This window comes from Solea solea, chromosome 16, assembly GCF_958295425.1.
Source record: "Solea solea chromosome 16, fSolSol10.1, whole genome shotgun sequence".
Classification (NCBI taxonomy): Eukaryota; Metazoa; Chordata; class Actinopteri; order Pleuronectiformes; family Soleidae; genus Solea; species Solea solea.
The window spans coordinates 12,189,490-12,216,878 of record NC_081149.1 but is presented as its reverse complement, the minus strand read 5'-3'; the positions used below and the strand labels follow the sequence as shown (position 1 = coordinate 12,216,878).

The 27,389-nt window shown below is 40.9% G+C and overlaps 1 protein-coding gene across 1 annotated transcript; it reads left to right on the top strand.

Moving 5' to 3' along the window:
- Nucleotides 1-12: 12 nt before the first annotated feature.
- On the top strand, nt 13-27,389 carry mybpc2a (myosin binding protein Ca; the record flags this gene model as incomplete). Its single annotated transcript, XM_058653220.1, has 29 exons — nt 13-37; nt 1,148-1,168; nt 2,895-2,909; nt 3,919-4,002; nt 4,111-4,259; nt 5,089-5,206; nt 5,446-5,494; nt 7,135-7,191; nt 7,286-7,452; nt 7,688-7,820; nt 9,551-9,675; nt 12,903-13,008; nt 13,377-13,546; nt 15,540-15,705; nt 16,140-16,246; nt 16,382-16,411; nt 17,165-17,301; nt 17,517-17,676; nt 18,409-18,513; nt 18,687-18,875; nt 19,013-19,147; nt 19,960-20,127; nt 20,560-20,648; nt 21,440-21,635; nt 22,767-22,906; nt 24,036-24,195; nt 25,832-25,968; nt 26,552-26,738; nt 27,003-27,389. Coding segments are annotated over 29 exons (3,363 nt in total), but the record flags the coding sequence as incomplete, so codon positions are not given.

Below are 27,389 nucleotides of genomic sequence, written 5' to 3'. Positions count from 1 at the left end.
TCTTCCCCTCATTCAGAGAGTCCTGCAGAGGAGGAGGGTAAGAGTTAAAGTAAAAAAAGCAAACACAGAAGCAGTGAACTTCTGTGGTGATGGGGCTGAGAGTGGAAATGCATGTTCCCCACTTCCACACACACACACACACACACACACACTGTTCAGTTTTATAGCAATGAGGACGTGATATACGCATATTTTGGGCAGAGATGCCAATTAATAAAGGCCGTTAATTAGTAGGTGAGCTTCACACTGTGTCTTTGTCTCTATTTGTCGTTAAATGCAAAAAAAAAAAAAACACCGGCTACTGCTTTACCCTCCACTCGAGGGCCACAGGGAGCTGAAACCAATCCCAGCTAAAATAGGGTGACAGGCAGGGTATACACCCTAAACAGGCCGCCAGTCCCTCACAGGGCAAAACACACAGAGAGAAAGAGCCGTTCAGCGTTGAGCGTTTAGAGTGCCCTACCCACCTCTGCATGTTGTTGGACTGTGGGAGGAAACCAGAGAACCTGAAGAAAACTCACGCGTGTCCAGGGAGACCATGTGAATTCCACACAGAAAAGCCCTCGGTCAAACTGGGACTCGACGCGGTGGCCGCGTGGCCCTGCAAAGACATCCAGTTCATGCAAATGAATCTCTTCTGGTTTGTCTATTTCCCACTGAGACAGTGCACTGCTTAATCTCTTATGTTTGACTCAATTTCTCAATTTTCCGTAAATCCTTTTGATAACAGAGTGTTAGAAAAGTGTCAACATTCTTTTTTTTTATATATATATTATATTTCATTGCATTATATTGCTGCTGTGTTGTATGCGTCGTGGGACAAATAGTTGTGTAATGTATGTCTGTGCTCTCTGTGGCTTTACTCACCTGTTAAATTGCACATCAACATTGATTTATCTTTGAACTGATCAGTATAACTCATAGAGCCATCGCTGGTTCATGAGGCTAAGTGTTACTCTGTCACACTGTTGTGTGTTTATGTGCACTGTGTGTATATATCAATCTGATATGTAGAACATTAAATAGGCTCACAGGCGCGCACACACACACACACATACTCGCCTCTGCTGCCTGAGGAGAGCAGTACTGTGTTGACCCCGTTGTTCTCCACATGACTAAATTCCACACCAACTTTCTTTTCATTCAGCAAACAATGAACCTAGGGATGGTAAGGAAAAACATGCATTATTGCACAGCCTGCTTTGTGTCTAAGTTTGAGCGTGTTACTGTATGTGTAAACCAACTTGTGCGTGAAAGCATCTGTGAGTAAATCTTCTCATCCCCGAAGCCTGGTATTGCTCTGGTGATGGCCAGTGTTCAGCCTCTTTGTTTGTATGTAATATGTAAACATATAATTGACTTTCACTTTGTAGCAAAGACACGAGACAGAGTACATCACAGCAAATAGAAAAAAGTCAGAAAAACAAAGGGTTCTACTGCTTTAATCCTCCACATGAGGGTCGCGGGGGGACGCTGGTGCCAATCCTAGCTGACAAAGTGCAAAAGGGGGGAGTACACCCTGGACAATGTTAATGGTGAATGGTCAATTTAGAGTGTCCACTTTGCCTAATTCCCAAATCCCATGTACACACGGGGAGATATAACACACAACAGAGAATCTACAGAGAAGAAATGCAGGCTTTCAACTTTTCACACTTTCCTAGAAACAGATTGTATACAGAATGTGATATTTATAGCAGAAATCAGGTGTAAAATACAATGTTATGTTGAGTTAGTGCCTCCAAGACTGGTGTACCAAAACTGTCTTTTCATAATGAAATGAAATGATAGGGTGATGTTGGTTGTTCCTGCCATCCAAAACTATCATGAAGACAAAACCAGTGTCAGATGCTGATTTGGGCCAAAATTCTACATTCAACGCAGGGAGATGTGTTCTATATTTGAATTTCTGATTTCATTCAGATCAGAGGACCTTGATCACCAACAGCATTTCCTCAGGATATTTGGAGAGAATACTGTGACTGTAGGAAGCAAAGCAGTTTGTTTTTGGCTGATTTCAAATCACCTAAAATTTAAATAAGGTTCGCAACAGGGTTCCTCTCACACAGTTAGACCTAGTCGGCTCGTGTCCAAAACCAAAACATACCGAGTCAAGGACAGTGTCTGGAGTTAATTTCACTTGGCAACCCTCGTCCCACACACACACACACACGCAAAGTTTCCAGAGTGATATAAATAAATAAGTGAGTGCAAACATTCAAAAGTGTCCCCTGGATACCATTCCAGGATCAGCTTTGCCCACTTAGCATTCTAACTGAAACCTTTTAAATCATCCTGAACATCTGAACTTGGATCTGTCCTCAGGGGCACTTTTGATTAAAAGATCAAATTAACGGAGCCCATAAAAGCAGAGAGAGAGAGAGAGAGAGAAAGGAAGAGGCACTGTGAATTTATGGAGGTGCATGACCTTATCTGACACATGACCCTGGATCCATTCTCTCCAGCAACTGGTATAATCCAATGGATGTCCACCCAGGGTGCTTCTCAGTTTACCTGACTGGTGCATCATGCAGTGTGACTGTATTTTTGAACAATTGCTTGTCCGTTTCGTTTCGTATTAAAGAAAAACAATTCACGTATGAACTGTTTACAACCTCCTGACTTCAGGAGACTTGAACTTGATTGTTGACGACATAACCAATTAACAGCTGTGAGGGTTTTTGTAAAAGCAAAAATCCGGGATTTGTTAAATGGAGTCCGTTTTTTTTTGGTTTTTTTTGGTGTGGAAAATGTGAGCACATAGATATGATATTTGAGTTTTCCTCACCTTAAATCGAGATTACCATTCAGCCAGTTAACGCCTATGTTTAACAGCACAGTTACAGACTGACGTGATCCCTGCTCTCTCTTTGCTTCTTCCCACTGCGGAGCAGAGTTGCCTCCTGATGGTAAGAGAAACGAATATGTCGGCGTGTCTGTGAAGCATGTCACCTGACAAGCAAACACCTCACAGAGGTCACATCAATTTATGTGAAAAGAACTAATGAAACCGTAATCGCAACGATAACGGCGTACAGCCTCAGCTTATGTGTTCTGTCGAAGCGGCAAAAGATTGCAGCATCAAACCATGATGTAAAGTCTTCACAGGTGATCTGAGGAGCTTCTTTATTCCCTGGGGACAGTTTGATCAAGGTTGCTTCCGTGCACTTACCTTCCTTACCCCCTCCCCTGCACATGGATCCACTTCTGCACTCTCACCCTCTGTCAGTGCACTGTTCCTGTCTAGTGGATTTCTTTCCAAGACTTCTTCTATGTAGCTTATTCCTCTTTTGTAAGTCACTTTGGATAAAAGCATCTGCTAAATGCTTAAATGTAAAGAGCTTCTTGGGTCTCAGATGGTTTGTACAGTGAAACAGCAAAAGCTTTATGCAAGCTGGTTAACTGCTTATGCCGCATGTAAAGAGAGTTGCTCAGTTTGCACTGATATCAAATACTCCAATATCATCCAATTACACATCCAATTATACAATTAAGTATTTTCAAAATGACTAAATTGGTATTTTTTTGTATTGTCTTTTTTTATTAAATTTTGAAAAAAACAAAAGAAAAAGATAGCACAGATCTTACCAACTACGAAAGTAGTTTTTGTTAGTTATTTAACAGTATTTGACTTACCTGCGCCCACTCTGCAATAAATGAACACGATTACTAGGAAAACGGTCAAAACAAGGGTTTCCATACATTATAAAAGACACTATGGTTGTCCTTTAAAGTAGCACTAAGATATTCCATAGGAAAAATGTTGGTATTTTAGTGTAATAAAAGAAAAAGGTTTGCTTGGTCACCTTGTCTCCTGTTGTTCTCCGTCTGTCATGTCGTTATCTGAGTGTTGAGCGAGACTGCTTCAAGTTGGGACCATTTGTTTGCTCTGATCCTTCTATATCCCACAAATCACAGAGCATGTACCAGGGGAGGATCCTCAGCCAGCCGGGCTGACAGGCTTGTTTGTGGAAAAGCCGGAGAGTGTCACAGCAACAAAAGGTGATATGAAAAAAAGTGCTGAATTGCATCCAAAGCGAGTGCTCCCTTAATGCCAAATTCCAGTTGGAATTTTAATTAATCACCGTATTTCATTACTGTTCTTGGCAGGCAATGACATCAAGTTTGTGGCTAAAGTGGACTCCTCGAGCTTAACGAGGAAGCCGGTCATGAAATGGCTGAAGGGGAAGTGGCTTGACCTTGGTAGCAAAGCCGGAAAGCACCTGCAATTTAAAGAGTCTTATGACAGGAACACCAAGGTGCCCATGTCCACACTGTACGTGCATGTTTGTGCATTCGGAGCGAAAAACCAATGGATGGACTGTAATGACTTTTTTTTTACAAACATTTACAGTTCTCAGAGCAGTTATCACGCTCAGCAGCAGGTCATTATGTGCACACATTAATTTGAGTGGATTTAAAGTTTGATAGTTTGCCATATGTTAGCTTTGGCAGCCCATGTGTCAAGGTACAACTTCACAGAGCAGTGAGTAGGTCTTACTTTTTGTAAAAGTTTCTTTTTGGGTTCTTTCAAAACACTACAAAAATATCCAGTTATAGTTGTAAGATAAAAAATAAAGGCCCCTGAAACCACACTCACAGCATCACAACGTATGCGGTACACAAATACTGCAAATTGAAATGCCTTTGTAGACTTTAATCAAAATGAGAATAGCAAATCAGAATCACTTTCCCAGACAGTTAATACAGTATAATTGGAAAAACTGTGCACCTAATGAGCCTCATAATCAAAATGATTGATTTTATGGTGGCACGTTACAAAACAATCCATTTTTAGTCAATATTTGCTGATTACAAAATGTAAAATAGAACCATTGTTAGCGGATTGTATCATTTTATAGACAATTTCCTCGCTATCCAACAACTATTTTTACATGTTCACATTTTTTTGTTGGGATGGAAAAAACTACCAACTGACACCTTTCATTCACTTCACTTCACTTATTTTACTCCAGTGTCATGTGGTCAGCTGTGTCGTCTGAATACACTACAGTCGTCGTTGTGCACCCACTGCATATTCCTGCATCCTGTGTTCTTGGCACATCATCCCCTCTCTCTCTCTGTCAGATCTACACTTACGAGATGAGCATCATCAAAGCAGTAGAGGCGGACGCAGGTGGCTACCGCTGCGAGGTCACCTCCAAAGACAAGTGCGACAGCTGCACATTTGAAGTCTCCGTGCAGGGTAGGTCCTGAGACCGACACTTAATCACATTATTGTCATCTTCCATTCAGCATATCCAACATTACTATGTAACTGGCTTTGTCAGCCAATAACTCACACAGAGTGATACACATTAGGGCCATCATTTAGTGGCCCAGCAAGGTCATCAGTCCATTATTCCCTACGAAGCTCACGCTTGCTGAGTAATGAATTAACCTGGCCAAGTTCTCACCAGTCTTTGTCCTTCTGTATGGTTTCAGCGGCACAAGAGGAGCAGCAGGACAACATCTTGGAGGCATTTAAGCGATCGTAAGTGTCAGTGGTGGGGAGGTTGTACTCAACATGTCACCTGTTACGTTGTCTCCCATATGCTCCTCTGTAGATCCCTGCCTTTAGGCGACTGTCAGTCTCAGAGAGCGTCTCTGCCCGTGTGTTTCTCTTTCCCTTAGTTGTAGCTGACTTTGTGCGAGACAGACTGTCTGCCATGTTTGTCTTTCTGTCACATCTAAGTGTGTCTGCCTCCTTGCTGGTTTGCTTCACCAAGCAGCCCACATGCTTTGGCGTCTTATAGATTTCATCACATCTTTGGCGTCAGTCTCTAAATCATCTCCTCTTTGAGTTTTATTGCTCTCGAAAATTCTTTACGGCAGCACAGCCGAGTGCACGTGGCTGCAAACCATTGTTTAGCACAGTGAGTCTCATCTTTCAGGAGTCATTCCGACATTAAATGGAAGCTTAAGGTCTTGGCTTGGAATGGGTGTCACTTTCATTTTTATATAAGGTGTCAAAGACACAGATCATCTGACACAACGTGACAACCAACAATAGCTAAAGGTGACAAAAAGAAATTATATAAACTTAATACAGTACTGGAGAAACTGTTACAGTTAACAAAGCCATACCTTTGGGATACATGTGACATGAACATTGGTGACGGTTTGAAACTAAAAGAATGTGGCAGAAGTGGATAAACTGTTAAATGCTAAAGTTTTATTTATATATATATATATATATATATATATATAGATATATACATATATATACAGTATAGATAAATAGTTGACTTAGTGTTGTTTTGGTGGCAGGTTGTAGCTGAATAAGCTTTGAAGGAAATGAGAACATATTCTGTAGGGTACATACAGTACTCTGTGTCCATGTTTCTCACAAAATCTTTGGAGCTGTGTTGTGAATTATTTATATTGTGCTACAGTTAATGAGTCGCTCAGTTTTACACATGAATGGAAACATAAAGCAAAACTCATGAGTCATGAGTGGCTGTACATTTGCAGTCAATAAACCCAGCTTACTATCATGTGAATGACAGCATTATCACCCTCTGAGAATTCACTCAATGTTTGTGTTGGATGAGCAGCGTCCACAGCACAAACATGATCGCTCAGAATGGCTTTACATTTATTGGCATTTATCTGAGGGAGTTCAATGAGCATTAGCCATGCCAAGAAACTACACTCCATACTGTAAAGGAGGTGCCAAAACTGGACATAGTGTAAAACAGCCAGCACTTAGTTTGCAGACATTTATTGGGGGTTGTCAAGAAAATGACTTATGATCAAGACCACGGGACTGTTTTCACATCACATGCAAACAGCCATGTAAGGACTAATAAGTGGTGCAAACAGCCATATAAGGACTAATAAGTGGTGCAAACAGCCATGTAAGGACTAATAAGTGGCTCATGCATTTATGAGCATATTCAGCTGCTTCTATGAGAACAGTGCGCAAGAGATGGCTTCTATCTTGTCTGTTGTAGATGTTTGTCACGTGAATTTAGGGCATGACACTAACTTGTTCGGTTGTGTTCTCTTGTTATCTGAGCACAGGATAACACAGGAGAGTAGTTTCTCTCGTCAATGCTGTTGTAAATGGCGCAGGTTTGTCAGCCAACACGCGACATATAATCTCCCAAATCCTTTTTATTTTAACTCCAGTGGAGATGCAGATGAAGATGCTGGGGACCTCGACTTCAGTGCACTGCTCAAGAAAAGGTAACGTCGTCCATCCTTTTTCTCAGATTAATCTAGATCCTCAACGGTCTTGAATTTGGTTTGAAATTCACAACCGTGCTTTTCACATAATCAGGCAAAAGAAGCGTGTGCAGCAAAAAGAGGAAGTGGATGTGTGGGAAATCCTTAAGGCAGCCAAGCCGTGCGACTATGAGAAGATTGCCTTTCAGTATGGCATCACAGACCTAAGGGGCATGTTGAAGAGGCTGAAGAAGATGAAGATGGAGTCCAAGAAGAGTGACGGTAAGGTGGGAGGGAAGAGGCAGGAGAGGGGCTATGAGGCTTAAGCAGACTGTGCATTACAAAGGAGGTGGCAGATTTAAAAGGATAGCTCTCAGTGTTTCAAAGGCCTCAGGAGGCAAATTATACAGAATAACTAGGACGATGTGAAGAATGTTTGTCAGCATAGGTACAGATTATTTGGCTATTAAAGCAGTGGTTAAACTATTCTAACATTTTATTTTAACTTTTATTTCAGCTTTCCTCATGAGGCTGGATTCAGCATACTCGGTGGAAAAGGGCAAGAAGATCCAGATCAGCGTGGAAGTAGCTGACCCCGACGCTCAAATCCAGTGGTTCAAAAACGGACAGGAAATCAAACCATCAGCCAAGTAAGCCAAACTGCTACAATCTTTAAAAGAATTTGTATATAAAGTATATAAACAGAAGATATCATGTTAAAACTAACACTAAAATGTTACTTTTGAGTGTCTTTAGCTTGTTCAGCTCTCTCCAGTGTCTGTGTTATGTGTTTATTTTTTTTGCTTTCCCTCCTCCTCCTTCAAAGGCTTCTTTTGGTGTTTTATTGCAGTGAGTATAACGATTGATAACTATTGCGACTGGCATTTTTTTAATGACTCCACCATCTGCCATTTTGAGGAGCTTCATGCAGCTCAGCCCGCTTCCTGCTCTGATTAAGACCGTTACTATGGGAAAGGGAGACATTTCTTGCCCTAAATGGAACATTCCAGCAGGAGCCTCCAGCCTGTGCACTGTGACTATTGAGGTCAAAGAAGGGAAGTTTTATGTTACACTCTCTAAAACTCCGACATTATGATTTTTCCTCTTCCTAAAATGAGCATAGAAACCGTCTTGTTTATTGGAAACAAAGCACAATCTGTCTATTTCTGGACATTAGGGACAGTCAGCTATAAATATGGTGCAGAAAATCGTGGGGATTATAATTATTATTATTATTTTTTTAAGTAGCAAAGATGGTCCCGCTAGTCAAGCGTTTTGCATTTACATGACACAAAATGCATCATGTGACCACACAAATTGACACATTCAGTCTGATTTTAAAGGAATTGTTTTTTTGCAGATTGATCCCGATCTGGTTTGGATTATCACACGTCTGCTCTATAAATGATGATGTTTTAGATGTTTTAGAAACATGGCGGAAGCGGAAGCTGTTCTGGAGGACTCTGGACTTACGAAACAAAGATGTTTCTTTATATAGAGGTGGAAGTGAAGCTTCTTCTTCTATTTAAGAACAATCAGACAACTCTGCACATGTCAAAATTGATTATTTTGATGAAATGCTTAATGCACGTATAAGCACTTTAAGATTGAATTACTTTACTGTACGTGCATGTAAACAGGGTTGTAATTTCTTTTCAGAATGCTTTTAATCAGACTGAAGAAAGTTTGCACATGTAAACACAGATTCAGACAAACATACTGAATTGGAGAATGTCACATCCTTTTTTTTTGCTCAGCCCTACAACAGATCATTTAGATCCCGTTTTAAAGGGTTACAATTATGACTAATAGCAGTTTTGTGAACGTTTGCAGTTTGTAACCATGGTTACTCTTTCTCATTGCGATGTAATATGGGATGAAATAGCAGCATTATTGTACTTGTTCGGTATTTCTCACCATGTTTTTGCCTGTTCATTCGTCAATGACTGCAAGTATGAGTATGCCAACGTAACCACAATAATGTTCTACAAAGGTTCCATAAAGGTTGTGACAAAAGTAACGTGAGGAGAACCTTAATGCAACCAAAAGAGAACAATGGTTGTGAGTTGTATGTAACGTTAGGGGTAAAGCTAAAGTTGAGAGACGACCTATAGGGCAAAATGTTGTGGGAACTACAAATTGTGAGCTGGGCTCAGCCCTGAAGGTTTCTGCGTGCATGCAAGGATTCTTGGTCTTGTGAGTCACTCTATTTTCTTCAGGGCCTTTGTGTCCATCTGTGACTCTGATTTGCTGAAAGCATTCTCTCTCTCGCTCTCTCTCTCCGTCCCTCACTCCCTCCCTCCCTCCCTCCCTGTCTTTCTCTCCTCATTCGGTCTGTATCCTCCATGTTTAATTTCGACCATCATCCCTGTGCATCCAGGTATGTGTTTGAGAGCGTGGGCAACAAGCGGACTCTCACTATCAACAAGTGCAACCTCTCGGATGACGCAGAGTACGAGTGCAGGGTTGGGGAGGAGAAGTGCAACACAGAGGTTTTTGTCAAAGGTATATGAGTCACTCTGTCTTTGGAGGAATCCTTCTCAGAGGAGGGAGAGTTTTTTTTTTTTCTGCTTGGTTTTGCAAATGCCGTCATTAAGGCACTGAGAGGCTTGACGGCTCTGTTGTCTTCCTGTGCGTCTGTGTTTGCCAACTATTATTCCAACGCTTTCATGCCACACAGAGGCATGCGCTCTGTCGTATATGCTCACGCCTTATTAACGGCTGCGTGGTGTGTGAGATGTTTATGTTTTGATTGCTTTCATGTGTCTGTGCTGTCCCGTTTGTAAGAGTTTCACTGGCATTCAAAAGAAAATGTTTGAATATTATATAACTGAAATATGAATATATTGTAGTATTTATTTCAGGTTTATGTCACACCAAGACCATTCAGTATAATGGTTGTGCCATGTTATTATATATGATGGTACAATATCTTTATTTGCATGCATTAATTATCACAAATGGACAGACTCAAGTGAACTGGGCTTGGTATTGTGACTGATGTGTTTGTCTAACTCTCATTTTTTGTGAGTGGGTCTGAGATGTTTTAATGGATGTAACTGTGTCTGCTGCTGCTGCTCCTGCTTCATTAACCCCATACTTTATTCAGTGTGCTCACTGCTGCCTCTTCTGATCGTAGACTACCACAGACTGAAAAAGGTAAGCTCTTCAGCTCAGCAACGACTCCCATGCAGCGACAGTCTGTGTCTGTGTGTGTCCACCCCATCAGTCATGCGGCTGTTTTGCAAACATTTACATCACTTCTGATTTGTCTTGACATAGCTGAGGGCAGTGAGGCGCTCGGCAGATGACAGATAGAGCCAAAACTAGCAGCTACACTGTAGACATGAAGTACCTGAGCAAAATTGGGCTTTTGCTTCTGTTCTGGGTGAATACTGAGCTTCCACCACATGTCAAACGCTCACACAAGCTTTGTGGAATGAGTCTCATCATGTTCGGTTTCTGCATTAAACAGTTTGTTAATTGTGTTCCTCGGGCAAATGCTTACAAAATGTTGGCAAAGATAGTTTTTAATGGTAAAAAAAGGACTTTAAAAAAACACATTCACTTTCAGTATCCTCATGCCAGCACCTGTTAGCTTCGCTTAGTATGGAACCAAACTATGAAACAATTACCTGTGTGTCACTGCTCACTGATTAACATCTTGTTTGATAATCTACGACGGAATATTTGGGCCAAACTGAAGACTTAAAAATAATCTCAGATGATCAACTGCAACCTTCGTCAAGATGAGGAACACGGAGCATTTTGTGAAGTTACATTTTGATTTGGGCTTAATAAAGCCCAAATAAAGAAATACTTAATCTTTTAGGCACATCAGCACCACACTATCATCAGCATCAGGACTTTGAAAAGATTGTGGAAGAAACTGAGTCTGTTTTGAAGAAAGAATCACACAGACTATGGCGGAAATCATCTTTTATGTGGAGGAGGAAGTGGCTGCTAGTGGTTGACTGCGTTCTGTTGCTACTTATCAATAATAATAACAATAACAACAATAATAATAATAATGTTAAATGTAATTAAATTATGATAAACATTCACAATATTACGACTTTATTCTCGAAAGATTCATTTTTCTCCCTCTTCAGTTTGGCCCTAATACTCCATTTTAAGAGATGAACCCCAGGTGGATGTTTACCGTTTACCGTTCATGACAAATGCAGTAGGACATCATCTGACTGAGATGCATTCAAAACAGCAGGAGGATCTTTGAAGGAGTGAGTGGGTGCACGGTGCAGGAAGTAGGACACTCAGATTCTCACTCTCTATGGATCCTCACCTGCGTTCTACCATGAGCTTTCTTGGAAATTTACCACAGATTACACCCTAGGCTTTTGCATTCACACGTACAACTGCTCCGCAACATCTTTGGGAGAATAACTGCCGTCTGTGTGAAAGCAGCTTATGATTAAGTGTCGTCTGCAGCTTCATTTTTTTCTGAATTCAGTAGCTTCTACACAAACAAGTACGTTTCAAAGAACATGATAACTAAATACTCAATTTTGGCTGTTTGAAAACACGTCTTGGTTTAAAATGTCATTCATAAGAGAAAGGTTTCACACAGGTATTTAGGTTAGATCAGAGCTGAAGTGAAACAGCTTACATTCTGCAAACCTACTTCTGTGCGTAAAACCTCTGCTTTTTTTAAGCTGTGTCTCAGCCGTGCTTTCCTCTGGGAGCAGGACCGCTCTTAGTTTCTATTCAAACAAAAAATAACAACAATCCTGAATGACCCTGAAGAGGTCGAGCTCATTTCACACAACTTTTTTGATGCCATGTTATTAAAGTGTGTACGTTTGTGTGGCGCTGTGACCGTGGCTCGGAGGCTTCTGGGTTCTTCAGCCGGGGGTTAGAGGCAATTGAGACGTTCGTTTAGGGCACAGAATGCTGACAGTGACAAATGGCGGAGACTAGCAGAGAATCACAGGCGTCACATCGTGGTGTTACATAATGTGAATCCCACCACCCGAGGGGACTTTAAGCACCTTCCACCTCGATGAGACGTGTGTGTTTGGTGGCATTCGTGTGGCCTCCAGGAGCATATTATGTTGTTATTCAAATTCAAAAGCTGGTGTGCATATGTTGTGTGTGTTTTCTGCTCATTGAGATCACTAATATACGTGCCACCCACCATCCAGCCACAAAGGGGGGGAAAAACTGTTATATTAAATTAAAGCTGTGGCTACTGGGGCTGGATAATTTGGTTGAAATTAATAACATAGTTTTAATTCACGTAACAAAAAAAAGAATGATGATATTTCTCGACTCCGGGGAAATTGAGGTTTGGAAGCAAAATTTTTCGAAAATACTACCCCTATTCTAGTAATACAAAACTAAATGCAAAGTATTCCTTTAACAGAAATGTTCTGACCACTGACATTTGAGTTATTAGTTATTTGTTTAATTGTAATTCATAACTTCAGAAAACTCTGAACCAAAATATTAGGTAATCTTAGTAGGTTAAACTGTGTCCATAGATATACTTTATTAAGAATCAAACATTTGCATGTGCCACACTATATCCTCAGGCTCATACATTTACTCAGACTCAGTATAAAGGCATTACTCATTCTGCTCAGGTGTGTTTATCCCATGCACCCCCTACTTCTTCTTTATCCGCTTCTCCACCTGTTCCTGGTCATTACGACACTGATGATTAAGATACTAAGAGTAGTAGAAGTGAGGCCATACCTCGCTGTTCTCCTCAGAGCCACCAGTCACCATCACCAAGCTGCTGGATGATGTCCTCACTGTCGTGGGTGAGAAGGTGGAGTTTGAGGTGGAGGTGTCCGAGGAAGGAGCCCACGTCAAATGGTGAGCCAGTGTTCCCTGTGGTTGTTCACACAGTAACATGCCTCATTAGTCATTTAATAATCTGTCACCAATGTTTCAAATGTTCCTAAATAAAAAGAAGATTAACAAAGAGACAACAATGAACCAGGGATATTCACACACGTCTGGGAAAAACAGTATCTGTATGACTTTTTTTTATAGCAGCACCGAAGCTTGATAGGAAGACCTGTCCTCCTTCTGCACCATTTTTTAAAATGTGCCAAAACCGTGTGATCCCCAGAGACTGCAGCCAAGTAGAACACTGCAGACATGTCAGTCAGCTCTGTGTGTTCTCTTGTGGTCACTAAAGCATATGTGTGTTGGTGTTTGTGTGTTTTCTTTCTCCCAAGGATGAAAGATGGAGTTGAACTGAACAGAGAAAATGCAGGTTCAAAGTACAGGTTTAAGAAAGACGGGAGGAGGCACATTTTGATCATAAATGAAGCGACTAAGGAGGACATCGGGATGTACTACGCCTTCACCAATGGTGGAGAGTCAAAAGCAGAGCTTGAGGTTGAAGGTAAATGTCACTGCCAGTGATTGACATGAACGTGATAGTTCTGTGTCAAGGAAACAATGCACCTAGCATCCATTCTGTACGTAGCCTACAACACGTTTCACATTGACATTAAACCATGATCACGACTGATGAATAATGATAGTACTTATCTCCGCATTCAGTTCATAGAATTAGTCATTAGCATAGGGGGATATGATTATATATTATTATATGAGTAGAAAAAACATCCAGTCACAAACTTACAATAGCTGCAAGCAACAATGAGGGGGCCTGAGACCAGGCTATTATCCTAAGTTAAGTTCTAAGTAGGTTTAATTTTAGGGTGGGTTTAAGTTCAACACGTGCAAGGATGCTCAAAGATCACATATGAATCTCAGTGAAAAGAATATTCATACTCTCACCACATAAATCTATTTTCTAACCCCTTTACATGTGGATCTACAGTAATAGCTGATCATCAACTGCTATAAAAAGTCAATGATTAAAGGCAATAATAGTAATAATAGTAATAATAATATTAACAATGGGTGGTTGCCTACACAGCATTCCCATGAACATAATATATACAGTATAACATCCTCGGTGCAGAGATTATTTCATCATAGGGAAATGCATTCTGACCGACTTCATAGTAACAGTAAAATCATTCTGATGAACCACACGGAGCAGTGCTCCCAATTCGTACGCTGTGTCCACAATGACAATAAAGTTTATTCTATGCTAACTCAATATCATTACAACCATTTTGGTGAAAATCTAATCATGCATCGTTAGGGGCCGTTTACATGCAGCATCTTTTGAGTGCACAAATATATTATTTTAAATGGATGGAGGTGTACATCAAACGAGAGTGGCTCAGTGGTCGAGTGAGTCGTCTTTCAACTTGAAGGTTGTTGGTTTGATTACCAGTCTTTATGCAGATGTGTGCAAGACACTCAAACCCACATTGCCCCTGATGGCTGTGCCAGCAGTGTGTGAATGGGTATTTGACAATCAGTCCAATACCCTCTTTATCTTTTTCGAGGTGAAAAGCTTCACTGGTAATCTATCCCAACAACCCAACAAGTAGTTTAGTTAAAAACATCTGGCTTCCTTTATGCATTTTGCACGTTCAAATACACGCGCAGCACAAATCAGAATAGGCATAAGGAAGGAAGAAAAAATACCATACTACCATACAATGTGTCTTACGTCAGCTGAAGCGGAAAGTTACAGACACCAAACAACTATTTGAGAAGTTAAAGAAAATGTACACATCAGTGGGTCTTGATGTCTTCCATTTTGACAAGCATTAAAAGCAATAAATTAGTCATAACTCATGTTGTAATTTATATTGCTCCCCCTGTATCACCCTATTCATCGTGCTAATTTGCATTTGCACCTCCAAAACTAATGGCTGAGAATCAGTTCTCGCCCTTCAGATCCTGGGCCGCCTCAACCGCCGCAAACCTGCAAGCCAGACGAATCTCCTAAATTGATTAGCCTGTGAGGAAAAAATCTGTCGTCCCTCCATATACTGGACAGTTAGAGTGCACCAGGTGGCAAGTTTTAAAAAAATAGTTAACAGTTAGTCTGATGCTCTCTGGACCACAACCAAAAACAGGAAATGTCTATTTTTACTGCGTAAAAACAATATATTATGAGAAAACATGTTCATAGTGGACTTTAAGTGCTGGTAGGTAGATTGTGTCACCTTTGCACAGTTTCCATAATTTGTCCGAAGCTAAACTAGATAGAGGAGTTATGCCTTCCTCTCCCAAGAAAGTGGAAAATTGGTCAAATTGGGAATGACAAATTATTCCTGAAACTTAAGATATTGATGTCATTCGTATCCCTCGTACATTACATTATGTAGTTCATTTCCTTTACATTTGCATGATAAACTAATGACGTATAATGAAGCGTATAGTGCCACAGTATCTCTATCTCTGCAGTGTGTGAGGAAACATTTGTATGCTACACTGTGTACTGATCTCCGGTGTCTCTGCTCCAGATGCGGAGCTGGAGGTTCTGCAGAGCATAGCTGACCTGACAGTAAAGTCTGCTGAACAGGCCGTATTCAAGTGTGAAGTGTCTGATGAGAAAGTGACGGGAAAATGGTTCAAGGACGGCGTCGAAGTGATCGCCAGCGATCGTATCAAAATGACACATATTGGAAGGTAATTACGTTCGGACTGCTGTTGGTTCATGTTTGAATCCCGGAGAGTTTTCTTTAAACTCTCTATGCATATATCTATCTCTATACAATAAGCAGTGTCTGTCACATGGCACGCCAAACTACAATATTTCCAATGCTTTCTCTCAGTATTTGACCCATTTTTGGATTCTGTAAAACCATGGATCACATACACACACACACACACAGCACAGCACAGCCTACACACCCCAGGGTCTGCAGCTTCTTTCAGTAATCCCTCCCGTCAGAGCAGCCTTTGGTGGGAAACAACAGCAGTCACACAAGGTTAAAGCCATTTTGTATATTTTTCACTCTGCCATATTGCCTCACGGAGTACGTTACCACGGCAACTCTCTTTTGCATAATTGTGGGTCACAACAAATATTGTCTCCTCGGTAACATCTGGTAATGTGTCAGGGTCCACAAGCTGACAATTGATGATGTGAAGTCTTCGGACGCTGGAGATTACACTTTCGTCCCTGACGGCCATGCACTGTCTCTCTCTGCAAAACTCAACTTCCTGGGTGAGAGCTACATGAAAGCCAACGTATAAAAAAGAACATACTGTATGAATCATTCTCTGTAGCTACATTAACCACATCAGAATTTGAATTCAGTTGTGTTTTTTGTTTGTTTTTTTGTATGTGTTTCATCCACAGAGATCAAGATTGATTATGTTCCCCGACAAGGTAAATGTTGTTTCACATTTATCTTATCCATAGATAGATAGATAGATACGTATGTACTTAAATATCAAGAGTAATTGTCTGATATAAAATGTACGTAAGTGTTAGAAGTAAAAGTATTAAAAAAGTTAGAATCTAAAGCGGCGGTAGCTCCTGGGTAGAGGGAGTCGTGGGTTCAATTCCTGGCTCCACGGTCTATATATGTGTCCTGGCATGGCACTTAACCCCACGTTGCTCCTGACGGCTGTGAATAGGTGCGAAAAAAGTGTAATAGAAAATGCGCTGCACGTAGATATGTGCTGCATGAATGTGAGAGTGAAAGGGTGAATAACTGTAGTGTAAAGCAGCTTTGAGTGGTCATCATCAAGACCAAAGAGAAAAGTTATTTATAAATACAGACCATTTTACCAACTCTTCTTCCTCGGATTTTATTCGTAGTAATGAGTAACGTATGTTGTATAGGAATAAAAGTAGAAATTGCTAGAAATAGAAGTACAGATACATGATATTGTACTTAACTTAACATAACAAAGTATTTGTACTTCACTGCTCAGGCTAACCACTACCACACAAAAAAGAGTCTCCCTCTGCGTTGCTCTTCATCCACACTAGGAGTGTATGGTGATGTTACGGATGACTGACAGGGATCAATTATGAATGAAATTATACTTTGTTTTCTTTATTAGCATGAGACGCATGTTTTGATGCATGCACGCATCTTCCTCACCTGAACGACCTCTTCTGCTCTCATGAAAGATCCTCCCAAAATCCACCTGGACACCAGTGGCGGCAACAAGAACACCATTACTGTGGTGGCTGGAAACAAACTCCGCCTTGACATCGATATCACAGGAGAACCGGCGCCCACAGTGTGCTGGATGAAAGAAGACAACGTGAGAGAAAAAAAAACAGAGATTATTCTCATTGTTCACTTCATAAACACTCAGATGTGCTCAGCCTTTGTGCATCAATAAGATAACTCCACTGTTATTCGCTGAGGAGCACAGAGGAGGAGTGAAACGTGAAGTGGACAGGTTGAATCACCTGTCACTGTGGCAGCTGTATCATCATCATGTGACACCAGTTTGTTTTTCCCCATGTCTTGTAGGTGGTGTCTGAGACAGAGGGACGAGTCCGCGTGGAGTCGAGGAAGAATCTGAGCAGCTTTGTAATAGAGGGGGCGGAGAAAGGCGATGAAGGCCTCTACTCCATCACTGTGACCAACCCTGCTGGAGAGGACAAGGCTGATGTCTTTATCAGGGTCGTGGGTCAGTGGCTTGTTATCATTTTTGTCCTTTTTTTCTGATATATCTGCCTTTTGATGATCATGTTCTGTTTTTCCTGGTTTCCTAAGAGCTGAGTTGTTTTACACTGAAATTATTAGTAAAGAGAATATTGATGCAAAAAGAAAACATAAAACATGCTTCATGTGAATGCTTTCAGACTTTCAAGGAAGCCACTGTTTTGTATTTGTTGTCATGTGATTAAAAAAACCCAACACACAATCTACTACTACTACATCATTAGCCATAGTGTGCTTTGTTCAATTATAAAATGAGGGTATTGTTGAGCATTACGAGTAACAATTACCCTAAAATCATAGATAACTTCGAGACCAATAAAACAGAAAAGATGTTCGTTGTAAACAAGTTTCAAGCTTCCTAATTAGATTTCATTTGTTTTTTCAGACCAAACAGACAGATTGTTTTAATGATGCCTCACATGTAGTAGTTAAACCAACTACTCTGAACTGACAATGATGTAATTTAAAAAAAAATTATTTAAAAATGTAACTAAAACTTGATAAACTATTTGATTAGTTTTAAAGAAAACCCACATACTGTATATTTATTTATAAATTCTGCAGCTAATATAAGTTTGTTCTCTCACTGCACACATGCTTAAATGCCTCCTCTCCATCTCTCCTAGCCACACATTCTCCATTTTCTCTCTCTCATCCTGCCTCTCTTTCCATTTCTAACTGTTACCTGCCTCTCCAGATGTGCCCAATCCTCCTGAGAATGTCAAATGCGTATCAATTGGCGAGGACACTGGCACGATCACATGGGATCCTCCTCCATATGACGGCGGCGTTCCTATTAAAGGTACATCTGGAACTCGCAGTGTCTAATCTTCACATCTGATGTCTTCCTCCTGGGACAAAAACAGTAGTTTAGAAAGCTCCCTGTTTATTACAGTGCAATGTTTTTAACTCCGTTCCAAAGAACACTGAGCCCTTTTTAATTACTTCACCATACGCTGCTATTGCTTCCTCCAGGGTACCTGATGGAGAGGAAGAAGGTGGGCTCATCCAGATGGACCAAGCTCAACTTTGATGTTTATGAGTCCACCACATACGAGGCTAAGAAGATGATTGAAGGTGTACTTTATGAGATGAGAGTGTTTGCAGTCAACGGCATCGGTGTCTCACAGCCCAGCGCTACCTCAAAGCCCTTCATGCCCATCGGTGCGTTGCCATTTGTCATTAGCCGAATGGTTAATTAACAGAGGTTTTCCACACAGTGCTCATCGAAGCAGCTTAACCTACCTGCCATTCAATACACACTGGGTATTAATGTATTAATTAGGTCCTGTCTCTCTCAGCCCCCACCAGTGAGCCCACTCGTCTCATGGTGGATGATGTGACAGACACTACCTGTGCACTCAAGTGGCTTCCTCCAGAGAAAATCGGCGCAGGAGGCATCGATGGGTACATCATCGAGTACTGCAAAGAAGGAAGTAAATACATGCAAACATACTGTACATACCACTTAATGTTAAGGTCTTATTGACGGTTTATCATTTGTAACTAAAGGCTGCATTAAAATCTAATTCATCACTATGATTGACAATTAGCTTTTAACTGCCGTTTTTGGCGCAACAAAACTTTTTAGCAAGTTCCACAAAACATTTTTGTGCAAACAATTTATTTCTATTTTCCTGTATATGTCAATGTTGGCAGGATTTGAATTAGTTTATTCAAAAAGCTTTAGTTGAACGACGCATTCTTGTCTTCTTGTATTATTTTAGCTTTTCTAAAACCAAAAAACAGGCAAAAATGTGTAAGGAATTGATTAAACAGGCTGTATTTATTAACAAACCTGTTATAACTATAATACCAACAATAGCAATAACGTGCAAGGCCAGAACACACTGTTCATTTAACAAAAAAATAATGATGTAGGGTTGTTGTATGTATGTATGATGTAGGATTTATTTGACTTTGACTTTTTCTTTTCCCAATTCTATTTTATTTATCGTTTTTAGCTAAATAGTAGGTATCGTGTCATAATTTGATCTTGCAAATAAATCACCATTATTATTTTAAACAGCATATGCAAGAATGCGCAGTGAAACATTTCATTTGTGAAGAATATTATTAAATAATATTGTTATATAATATTACTGCAGTATATATATACATATATGTATATATATATATATGTATATATACAAATATATATACATATATATATATATATATATACAGTATATATATATATATTATGGATTGATTTGTTCCTGAATGACACCTTCTCTCCTGACCTCAGGTGACCAGTGGGTGCAGGCCAATGAGGCACCAGTGTCTAAAACCCAGTACAGAGTGAAGGATCTTCCAGTGGGAGAGAAGATGCTCTTCAGAGTTACAGCTGTAAACATTGCTGGCTGCAGTCCCCCTGCCACGACCGCCCAGGCAGTCACTATCAGAGAGATCGTGGGTCAGATATGTGTTTGAAATTCTCTGTTTGTTTGTTTGTTTTTTCCCTAACACAGAAATTGAATAGATACATTTTGGTCTTTTTGTTACAAAATAGCGAATACATCTACATCTGTTGAAACTAAATTGCCAACACTTATGTGCCACTGACACCATGATCAGCCACAAAAGTACTGCACGGTGGAAATAAACTAAAACAAACATCCAATTATCAAGCTTAAAATGCTAGGTGTTAGTCATCATACACTTCCGCTAAATCTTCTCATGGGCTATTTCTTCTACCATGTACTGCTAAATCTAAAATGGAATCATTCCGCCGTGTATTCCAATGTCTCAATTATTTATACTTCTTGTATACATAACATACTCACTCCACATTACACACACATACACACATTTTACCTTTGCCATCTCTCCTGTGTCCTGCAACCAGAAAACCCAAAGATCCGCCTGCCTCGACAGCTGAGGACCAAGCTCATCAAGGTTGTGGGCGAGAAGGTGAACCTGGTCATCCCCTTCCAGGTCAGTTGAGATCTGATCAAGCTCTGGCTTTCTCCAATGCCCAATTTTGAATACACAGACTAGATTCCCAATGGCAGAGTAACATCAGGCTTAAAGGGAGGAGTTTGCTGTGAGGTCAAGGTCTCTAATTGGACCAAGAAGACAGAAGAAAAAAACACTTTAAGTGTTTGGTTGACCATTCTGATAGTGGAATTGAGAAATCCAATTTGATGACGATTTTTAGATGTGGAGGCATTCCATGTTGTCTTGCTGTCTGTCTCGTTGTTGTCTCAGTGTCAGTGACACTTTGGGAGGATTATATTCAAATTTGGATTTGAGACCTTGGTCACTGTGACCTCACAGAAGTAATTTGCTATTTATGTTGTTAAAAAAAAAAAGGCACACATTTGTGAGGCAGCAATACTGGTGCCTTCTGAAATGTAAATGTAGATCTATAATCTTTGCTCACAGTGGAACATGCAAGCGCTCAAGAAGCCTCACAACATTCGACAGTGACTATAGTGAAAAGAAGTCTAATGTAGCAAAGGCGACGCGTTTGCTGTAATTAAGAAAGCAGATGAAAAGATTGTTGTAAGAGAGCGAGGATGTGGCTACACGTTGGACAAAAGAGGACTCACATTACTCTGTTCTTAAGACACAATTTACAAGAGCAGGACACCACATAACATTTCACAATCGTGACTAACCGTGGTCAAAACTCAGAGATTGACTTGGACTATGATAATCTCAGACTCACAGATTAGCTTTTTCTTGGAAACAATTCTTTTTCATGACTTTGCTTGTCCCTGCAGGGTAAACCTCATCCCATCGTGACCTGGTTCAAAGATGGCGTTCCCCTAGAAGACAAATCGGTGAGCATTCGTACCAGTGGCCTGGACACCATCCTCTTCATCCGTTCATCACAGAGAACCCACTCTGGAAAGTACACCCTGTCTGTTCAGATTGAGAACATGTTGGACAACGCCGACATATTCATTCAGATAGTAGGTCAGTCCTGCCACAGCACCAGCACCCTCTCCACTTCACCTAAAGACATGTTCTTCCAGGTTGCAAGTTCTCTCTCCAAGATTAGAAAACTTCACGTGGTACACAGTTAATAACCTTTTTGGAAGGAGATGATGACTGGAGTCCTAATCTGTGAAATGTCACATTTTTTTCTTTTCTAATTTGATGATGACTCCTAATTTTACACTTCTAAGACTCTGGGACTTAGAGTAGAGCAAATCATCAAAGCGCTGAGTCAACGCTCTTGCATTATCCCTGCTCTGTGGCAGCCATATCATTCCTCGGTTTATGCCCTGTCTCCCTTGGTCAGGTTACTGTTTGGATTATTTGGCAGAGCTTTGCTGGGATTATTTGTATGTAGACTGGGATTAGGTTTGGATTTTGAGGGTTACTCTGTCACTTCCTCTGCTAAGAAGGTTGAGCTAATGAAAGGCTGTGACTCGTCTAATCAGACCACCCCCCCCAACGGCTCTGTCAGCCTACTGTTTCAGCATGAGACGCTACATAAAGGATTAACAGGCTAAAGCAGTTGCTCTGCTCACAGTCTATACTGAACTCCACAGAGAGAGGAGAGCACTCATATCAAGATTTATGGCAAATACATTACTATGTTGTGCCGTATTTCTGTACTGTGCTGTGTATAGAACAGGCCACACAGAGTGGTTGATGATGAATGCACTGCATTCTCCTGCTGTGTAATTCAGCCAGGCAAAGCTTACTGTCTCTCAGTTTGTCACTTCTATGTCAAGAGTTCTTCTATTTATAAATGCAGCTATCAGTTTCTTTCCTTGAACCTTTGTCTTTTGCTCCGCTAGTCTGTCAATCCTTGCAAAATCTCTCCTGCTGTGTGTGTTGATTTCTTCCTCTCTACAGAGCGAGAGAGAGAGAGAGAAGGGGGAAGAAATCAACTACCCTGCTCCAGAAGTGTTTATCACTTCTCTTTCTCACTACCTCAGACAGCTTGCCTGCATTTCTATACAGTCAGGGAAATAAGATTTAGTTACCTCAGACAGCTGATTATTCTCTTTTTTTCCTCTCATGATTGTCTAATGAACCTGTCCCGTTCACACAAAATCCTCTGACTCTGTCTCACCTCTGTCACCATTCCACCAGAAAAGCCTGGTCCTCCCATCGATGTGCGTGTCACAGACGTGTGGGGTTTCAACGCCGCGCTGGAGTGGAAGCCGCCCAAAGACGACGGCAACTGCGAGATTATCGGCTACACAATTCAGAGGGCTGACAAGAAGACTAACGTACGCATGACGACAAGTGTATAGACAATGATATAGTAGAGATGTGGGGTTCAAATGAAGCGACTCAATGGCAGCCATGTTCTGCAAAAATGACTGGCCAAGCAGTTTTGTTTTGGTAAAAATCCAACAATCCGAGCATGCAGAATTAATGCCCGTTCAACTGTAACAAAGTCACTTGTCAGTTTATTTTCCTTCCACTTCACGGCATAAAGCACAACCTTTCCCTTGTGATCAGTGTCCACGTGTTCTCTATCTGAGATCACGTGTCAATATTTCTAATGCACCTAGCAGACGTTAGCATAAGACAGTGTTATAAAGTGAAAATTGAATTGTGTGTGCATGGGTTTCCTCTCACAGTCCAAAAACATGCAGATCTTAATGAGACACTCTAAATTGACCGTAGGTGTGAATGTGTGAGTCAGCAGTTGTTTGTCTCTATATTGTCCAGGGTGTAACCCCGCCTTTTTCCCTATGTCAGCTGGGATTGGCTCCAGTGACCCCAACGACCCTCATGTGGAGGATAAAGCGATAGACAATGAATGAATACATGTTCAAATGATTTTCTCATCTGGACAGCCTTATTATTATTATCATTATTATCATCATTATCATCATTATTATTATTATTATTATTATTGTTATTATTATTATTATTATTATTATTATTATTATTATTATTGTTATTTGTGGCTCTGCTGGTATCATGATTATTTGCGTGTCACAGCCTGCAATTTATTTTTGTGAACAGTAGAGTACTCCATTTTACAGCAATGAGGTCAGAAGGTTTTAAGGACCATGTCCCACGGTGAATGATTAAACAATCAATTCCTAAATAAAAAGGGACAGCTTAACTGTTGTCATTATGCAGTGAGGAGATGAGACAAGACAGAATAAGACATAAGTGTCCAAAGATAAACAGCTCATGCGTCATTGTTATTTTCCATGTGTCCAGCGGTGCTTTGATCTGTGCTCCTACATCGTCACACAAGTGCAAAAGTTCCTGTAATGTTGTCGTCATCATGTTTCATGAGTGGTCGTGAAGGTTGAATAGGAGATTCTTCGGTTCCCTCCCTACTCTCTCTCTCTCTCTCTCACCTTTTTGTTTGTCTATCTGTCTCCCTCACACCAGGAGTGGTTTTTGGTCTACGAGCACAACCGCAGGCCCAACTGCACCGTGTCGGACCTGGTCATGGGGAACGAGTATTCCTTCCGAGTGTACGCTGAGAACATCTGTGGCCTCAGCGACGAGCCTGGCATGAGCAAGAACACTGCCTTCATTGCCAAAACAGGTAATGAAATCCCTGCAGAGCACCGTGCAACATAATGTGATAACGTTTGCTTTTGCTTTTCCAAGGAACAGCTAATGTGAGCTGAGCTGTCGGCCACAATGTGTCCACTTTAAAAATAAACTGAGTATTATGGTATGTAATTGGTATGACACTGAAAAGAGGAAATAATCAGGAATGATGATTAGCAATTACTTGCGAAAATGACTAAAAATATGTCATGTAATATAATATAACTATAGAACACAGTAATGATATCACTAGCAAGTTGAGATTAATTGCTGGTTGTGATTAATTGCTTGAATCTAATTTAAAAGAAAATTAAATCCACTCTGATTATGCTGAACAGAAATATTCTTCGACAGAGTGTTAAATAACATTTATTACTGGCCGGCGTGGATTATGGAAGCAGCTAGGCTGGGAAATTAACACCTGCCACCGGCCAAATGCTGCTACTGTTGTGTCGTTGCGTTTGTTTACTCCACCAGAACATTTGGCAGCCAACCAGCCAATCTTGTTTGTGGGAAATGTTGATCACAGTGCCCCACCTGACCTCAAGATGGAACAAAAGTCGCTTTCCAGTCTTCATAATTGAAATGATAATCTGCAAATTAAAACAATTTGTCGGTCTAACAGAATGCGGTATGGCTATTCAAGGCAAAACAATACACTAGGTTTGCAATCATGCATTTGTGTTTCACCAGATTTGACACAACATAAGTGACAACAATGTGTGAAATACCTCAGGGTGGGTTAAATGAAGTCATATCTATCAACACGTGCAAATATTCTTCAGTAGGCACTGCATCATTCCCCCAAATGTTTAAGCCTGTGTTGTGTTCATCAGGATTATGTCCTTGTAAACGGCTTCATTCCTTGTTCAGCAACAGCATAAATCCCCTAACCTCTACTACTTAACCCTACCATTCCATTTTGCACATTCCTGTGAGGGGGAATCCTAGTTTCAAGGGAGAATGGCTGAAACGTGAAATGGGATTGAACCGAGTAATTGTCAGAGCTCGCAAGTCTACTATCTATACTAAACTTAAACCTGCTGTCAGTGAAGTCCTTCAGTTGAACAGTCCAGTTAGCTATTATTTTGTACCAAAATAACCGTCCCAAACCATTCCATTTTTGGTACCCTTCCCCTGGGGTACCAGAGAAATGGCAGAGTACGGTGCAGGTGGAGCTAGAACCATAATAGTCAGCTGATTGGGGCGCCAGACAAGTGTCACTCCCTTGCGACTGGTGTTTCTTCAACCCCTGCAGTCTATTCCCATGGTGCACCAGTACAAAGTCACGCTGCGTATCTCGTTGACACAAGGACCAAGTCCTTTACTGATCCAAACTTAGCCAAATGTCGACTAAATGATCATGATACAGTAAGAAACATTTGTTTTCAGAATATTTTCAATCCATCAACTCAACCCATCAATGGGTAAAAACAAGTTTAGCAATATTAGTACAAGACCAGACAATATACTGACCTCACATGAGCAAGAAAGATCGATGAAAAATGTTTGGTAGATGAAGCATAGTCTACTGGAGGAGCTCATACTGGTCTGCACTTTGTTACGTAAGAAATTAGAAAGTAGGTTAGAGATAAACTGAGACATGTCGCACATTTCTGTCCATCCAGGTTTGCAGTTTAACCCTGCACCCTTCATGGAGCAAGACATGAGCAGATCCCCCAAGTTTACAGCTCCCCTGGTGGACAGAAGTGTTATTGCAGGTTACACCACTGCCATCAGCTGCTCCGTCCGTGGATGCCCCAAGGTATTTACATCTTCACAATGTTGTCAGCTACCTCTCGTCCTCACATTGATCAGGTCTTACTTTGCTTTGATTTAAAAAGCCAGTTAAATGTTTAAAAGCTCTCGCAAGAATCTTAAATCATTAAGGACATTAAATGCCCGCTCCTTTTAAGATGCTGTTCTAGATGTAGATTACATTTGTGGAAAATATCGTAGGTCATTTTTCAGCTGCATTTTGCAAATGAGGAAACTAAAGGTTCTTCCAGCCTGCATTCATTTTATCAACACTGATTTGTGTTGAATGGAGCAAGCATGCAAGCTTTACGTGCCTGAGTTTGAGTGTAGAACAGTCAGATAGGATTGTGATGCCTTTGCAACAGGATTATATTTATACGTCTGAAGATAGAAGAGGTGGAGACAAAAAGGTCTTTGAACACATTTTTTTTCTTTCCGACCAAATCGGTAAAGATTTGTCAGGTTGAAATGTCGACCTACTTTCACCTCTGCCTCTGTTATCACACCTTCCCAACATCTCTCACTCTCTCTGTTGCTCCCTCCTCCATCCTGACAATGTTGCATCCAACTTCCAACACACTGAACCTCAGCCAAAGATCGTTTGGATGAAGAACAACATGATCATCGGTGAAGACCCCAAGTACCTGATGATGAACAACCAGGGTGTGTTGACTTTAAATATCCGCAAGCCAAGCTTGTTCGACGGGGGCAGATACTCCTGCAGGGCCATCAATGATCTTGGGCAGGATGAGGTGGAGTGCAAGATTGAAGTTCGAGGTATGCTGCCTAAACTTCCTTTCCAATCGTGCTAAAAATCCAAAAGGAGTGAGCTGGGTCAGAATAAAGTCTCTTTCTGACAGTTTTCAATAAAGCTCAGCATGACAAACCTCCATCTCCTCAACCCTTTGCCTGATCTCTTGTTGTTGACCAGTGATGGAAATTGCAGCTCTGCCACAGATGATACTGAGCTGCTGTAGCTTCTGTAAACAGGGTGATCTAGTAGCCTCTCGCACTGATTCAAGTTTCTCTTTTTCTCCACAGCACAGCTACAAGAGAAAAAAGGGGAGTCGAAGAAATGAGCGACAGCACAAAACTGCGGAGGATGCAGCCAAACAGGAATAGTAGTAGATTATGTCTAACAGGATAGTCATGAATAAATATGATTAGAATAGATCACTGGTGAGATTTTAAAGCCAATCCCCCTTCCTATACGCATGCCTTTCCCCACTGCTTTGATTAATGCCACATCAGTAAAAGGCTATAAATTCGTAATTCTTACAGCAAGCTGCCACCTTGTCACTTCCTGACTGAGAGGCGCCACAGAATAGTGTAGTAGCGCTGCCCCACTGTGACCACACACAGATGGATCCTTCTTATCTGTGAAGTGGACCTGTCACTGAGCACACTTATAAAACAGCCTTTCATCCA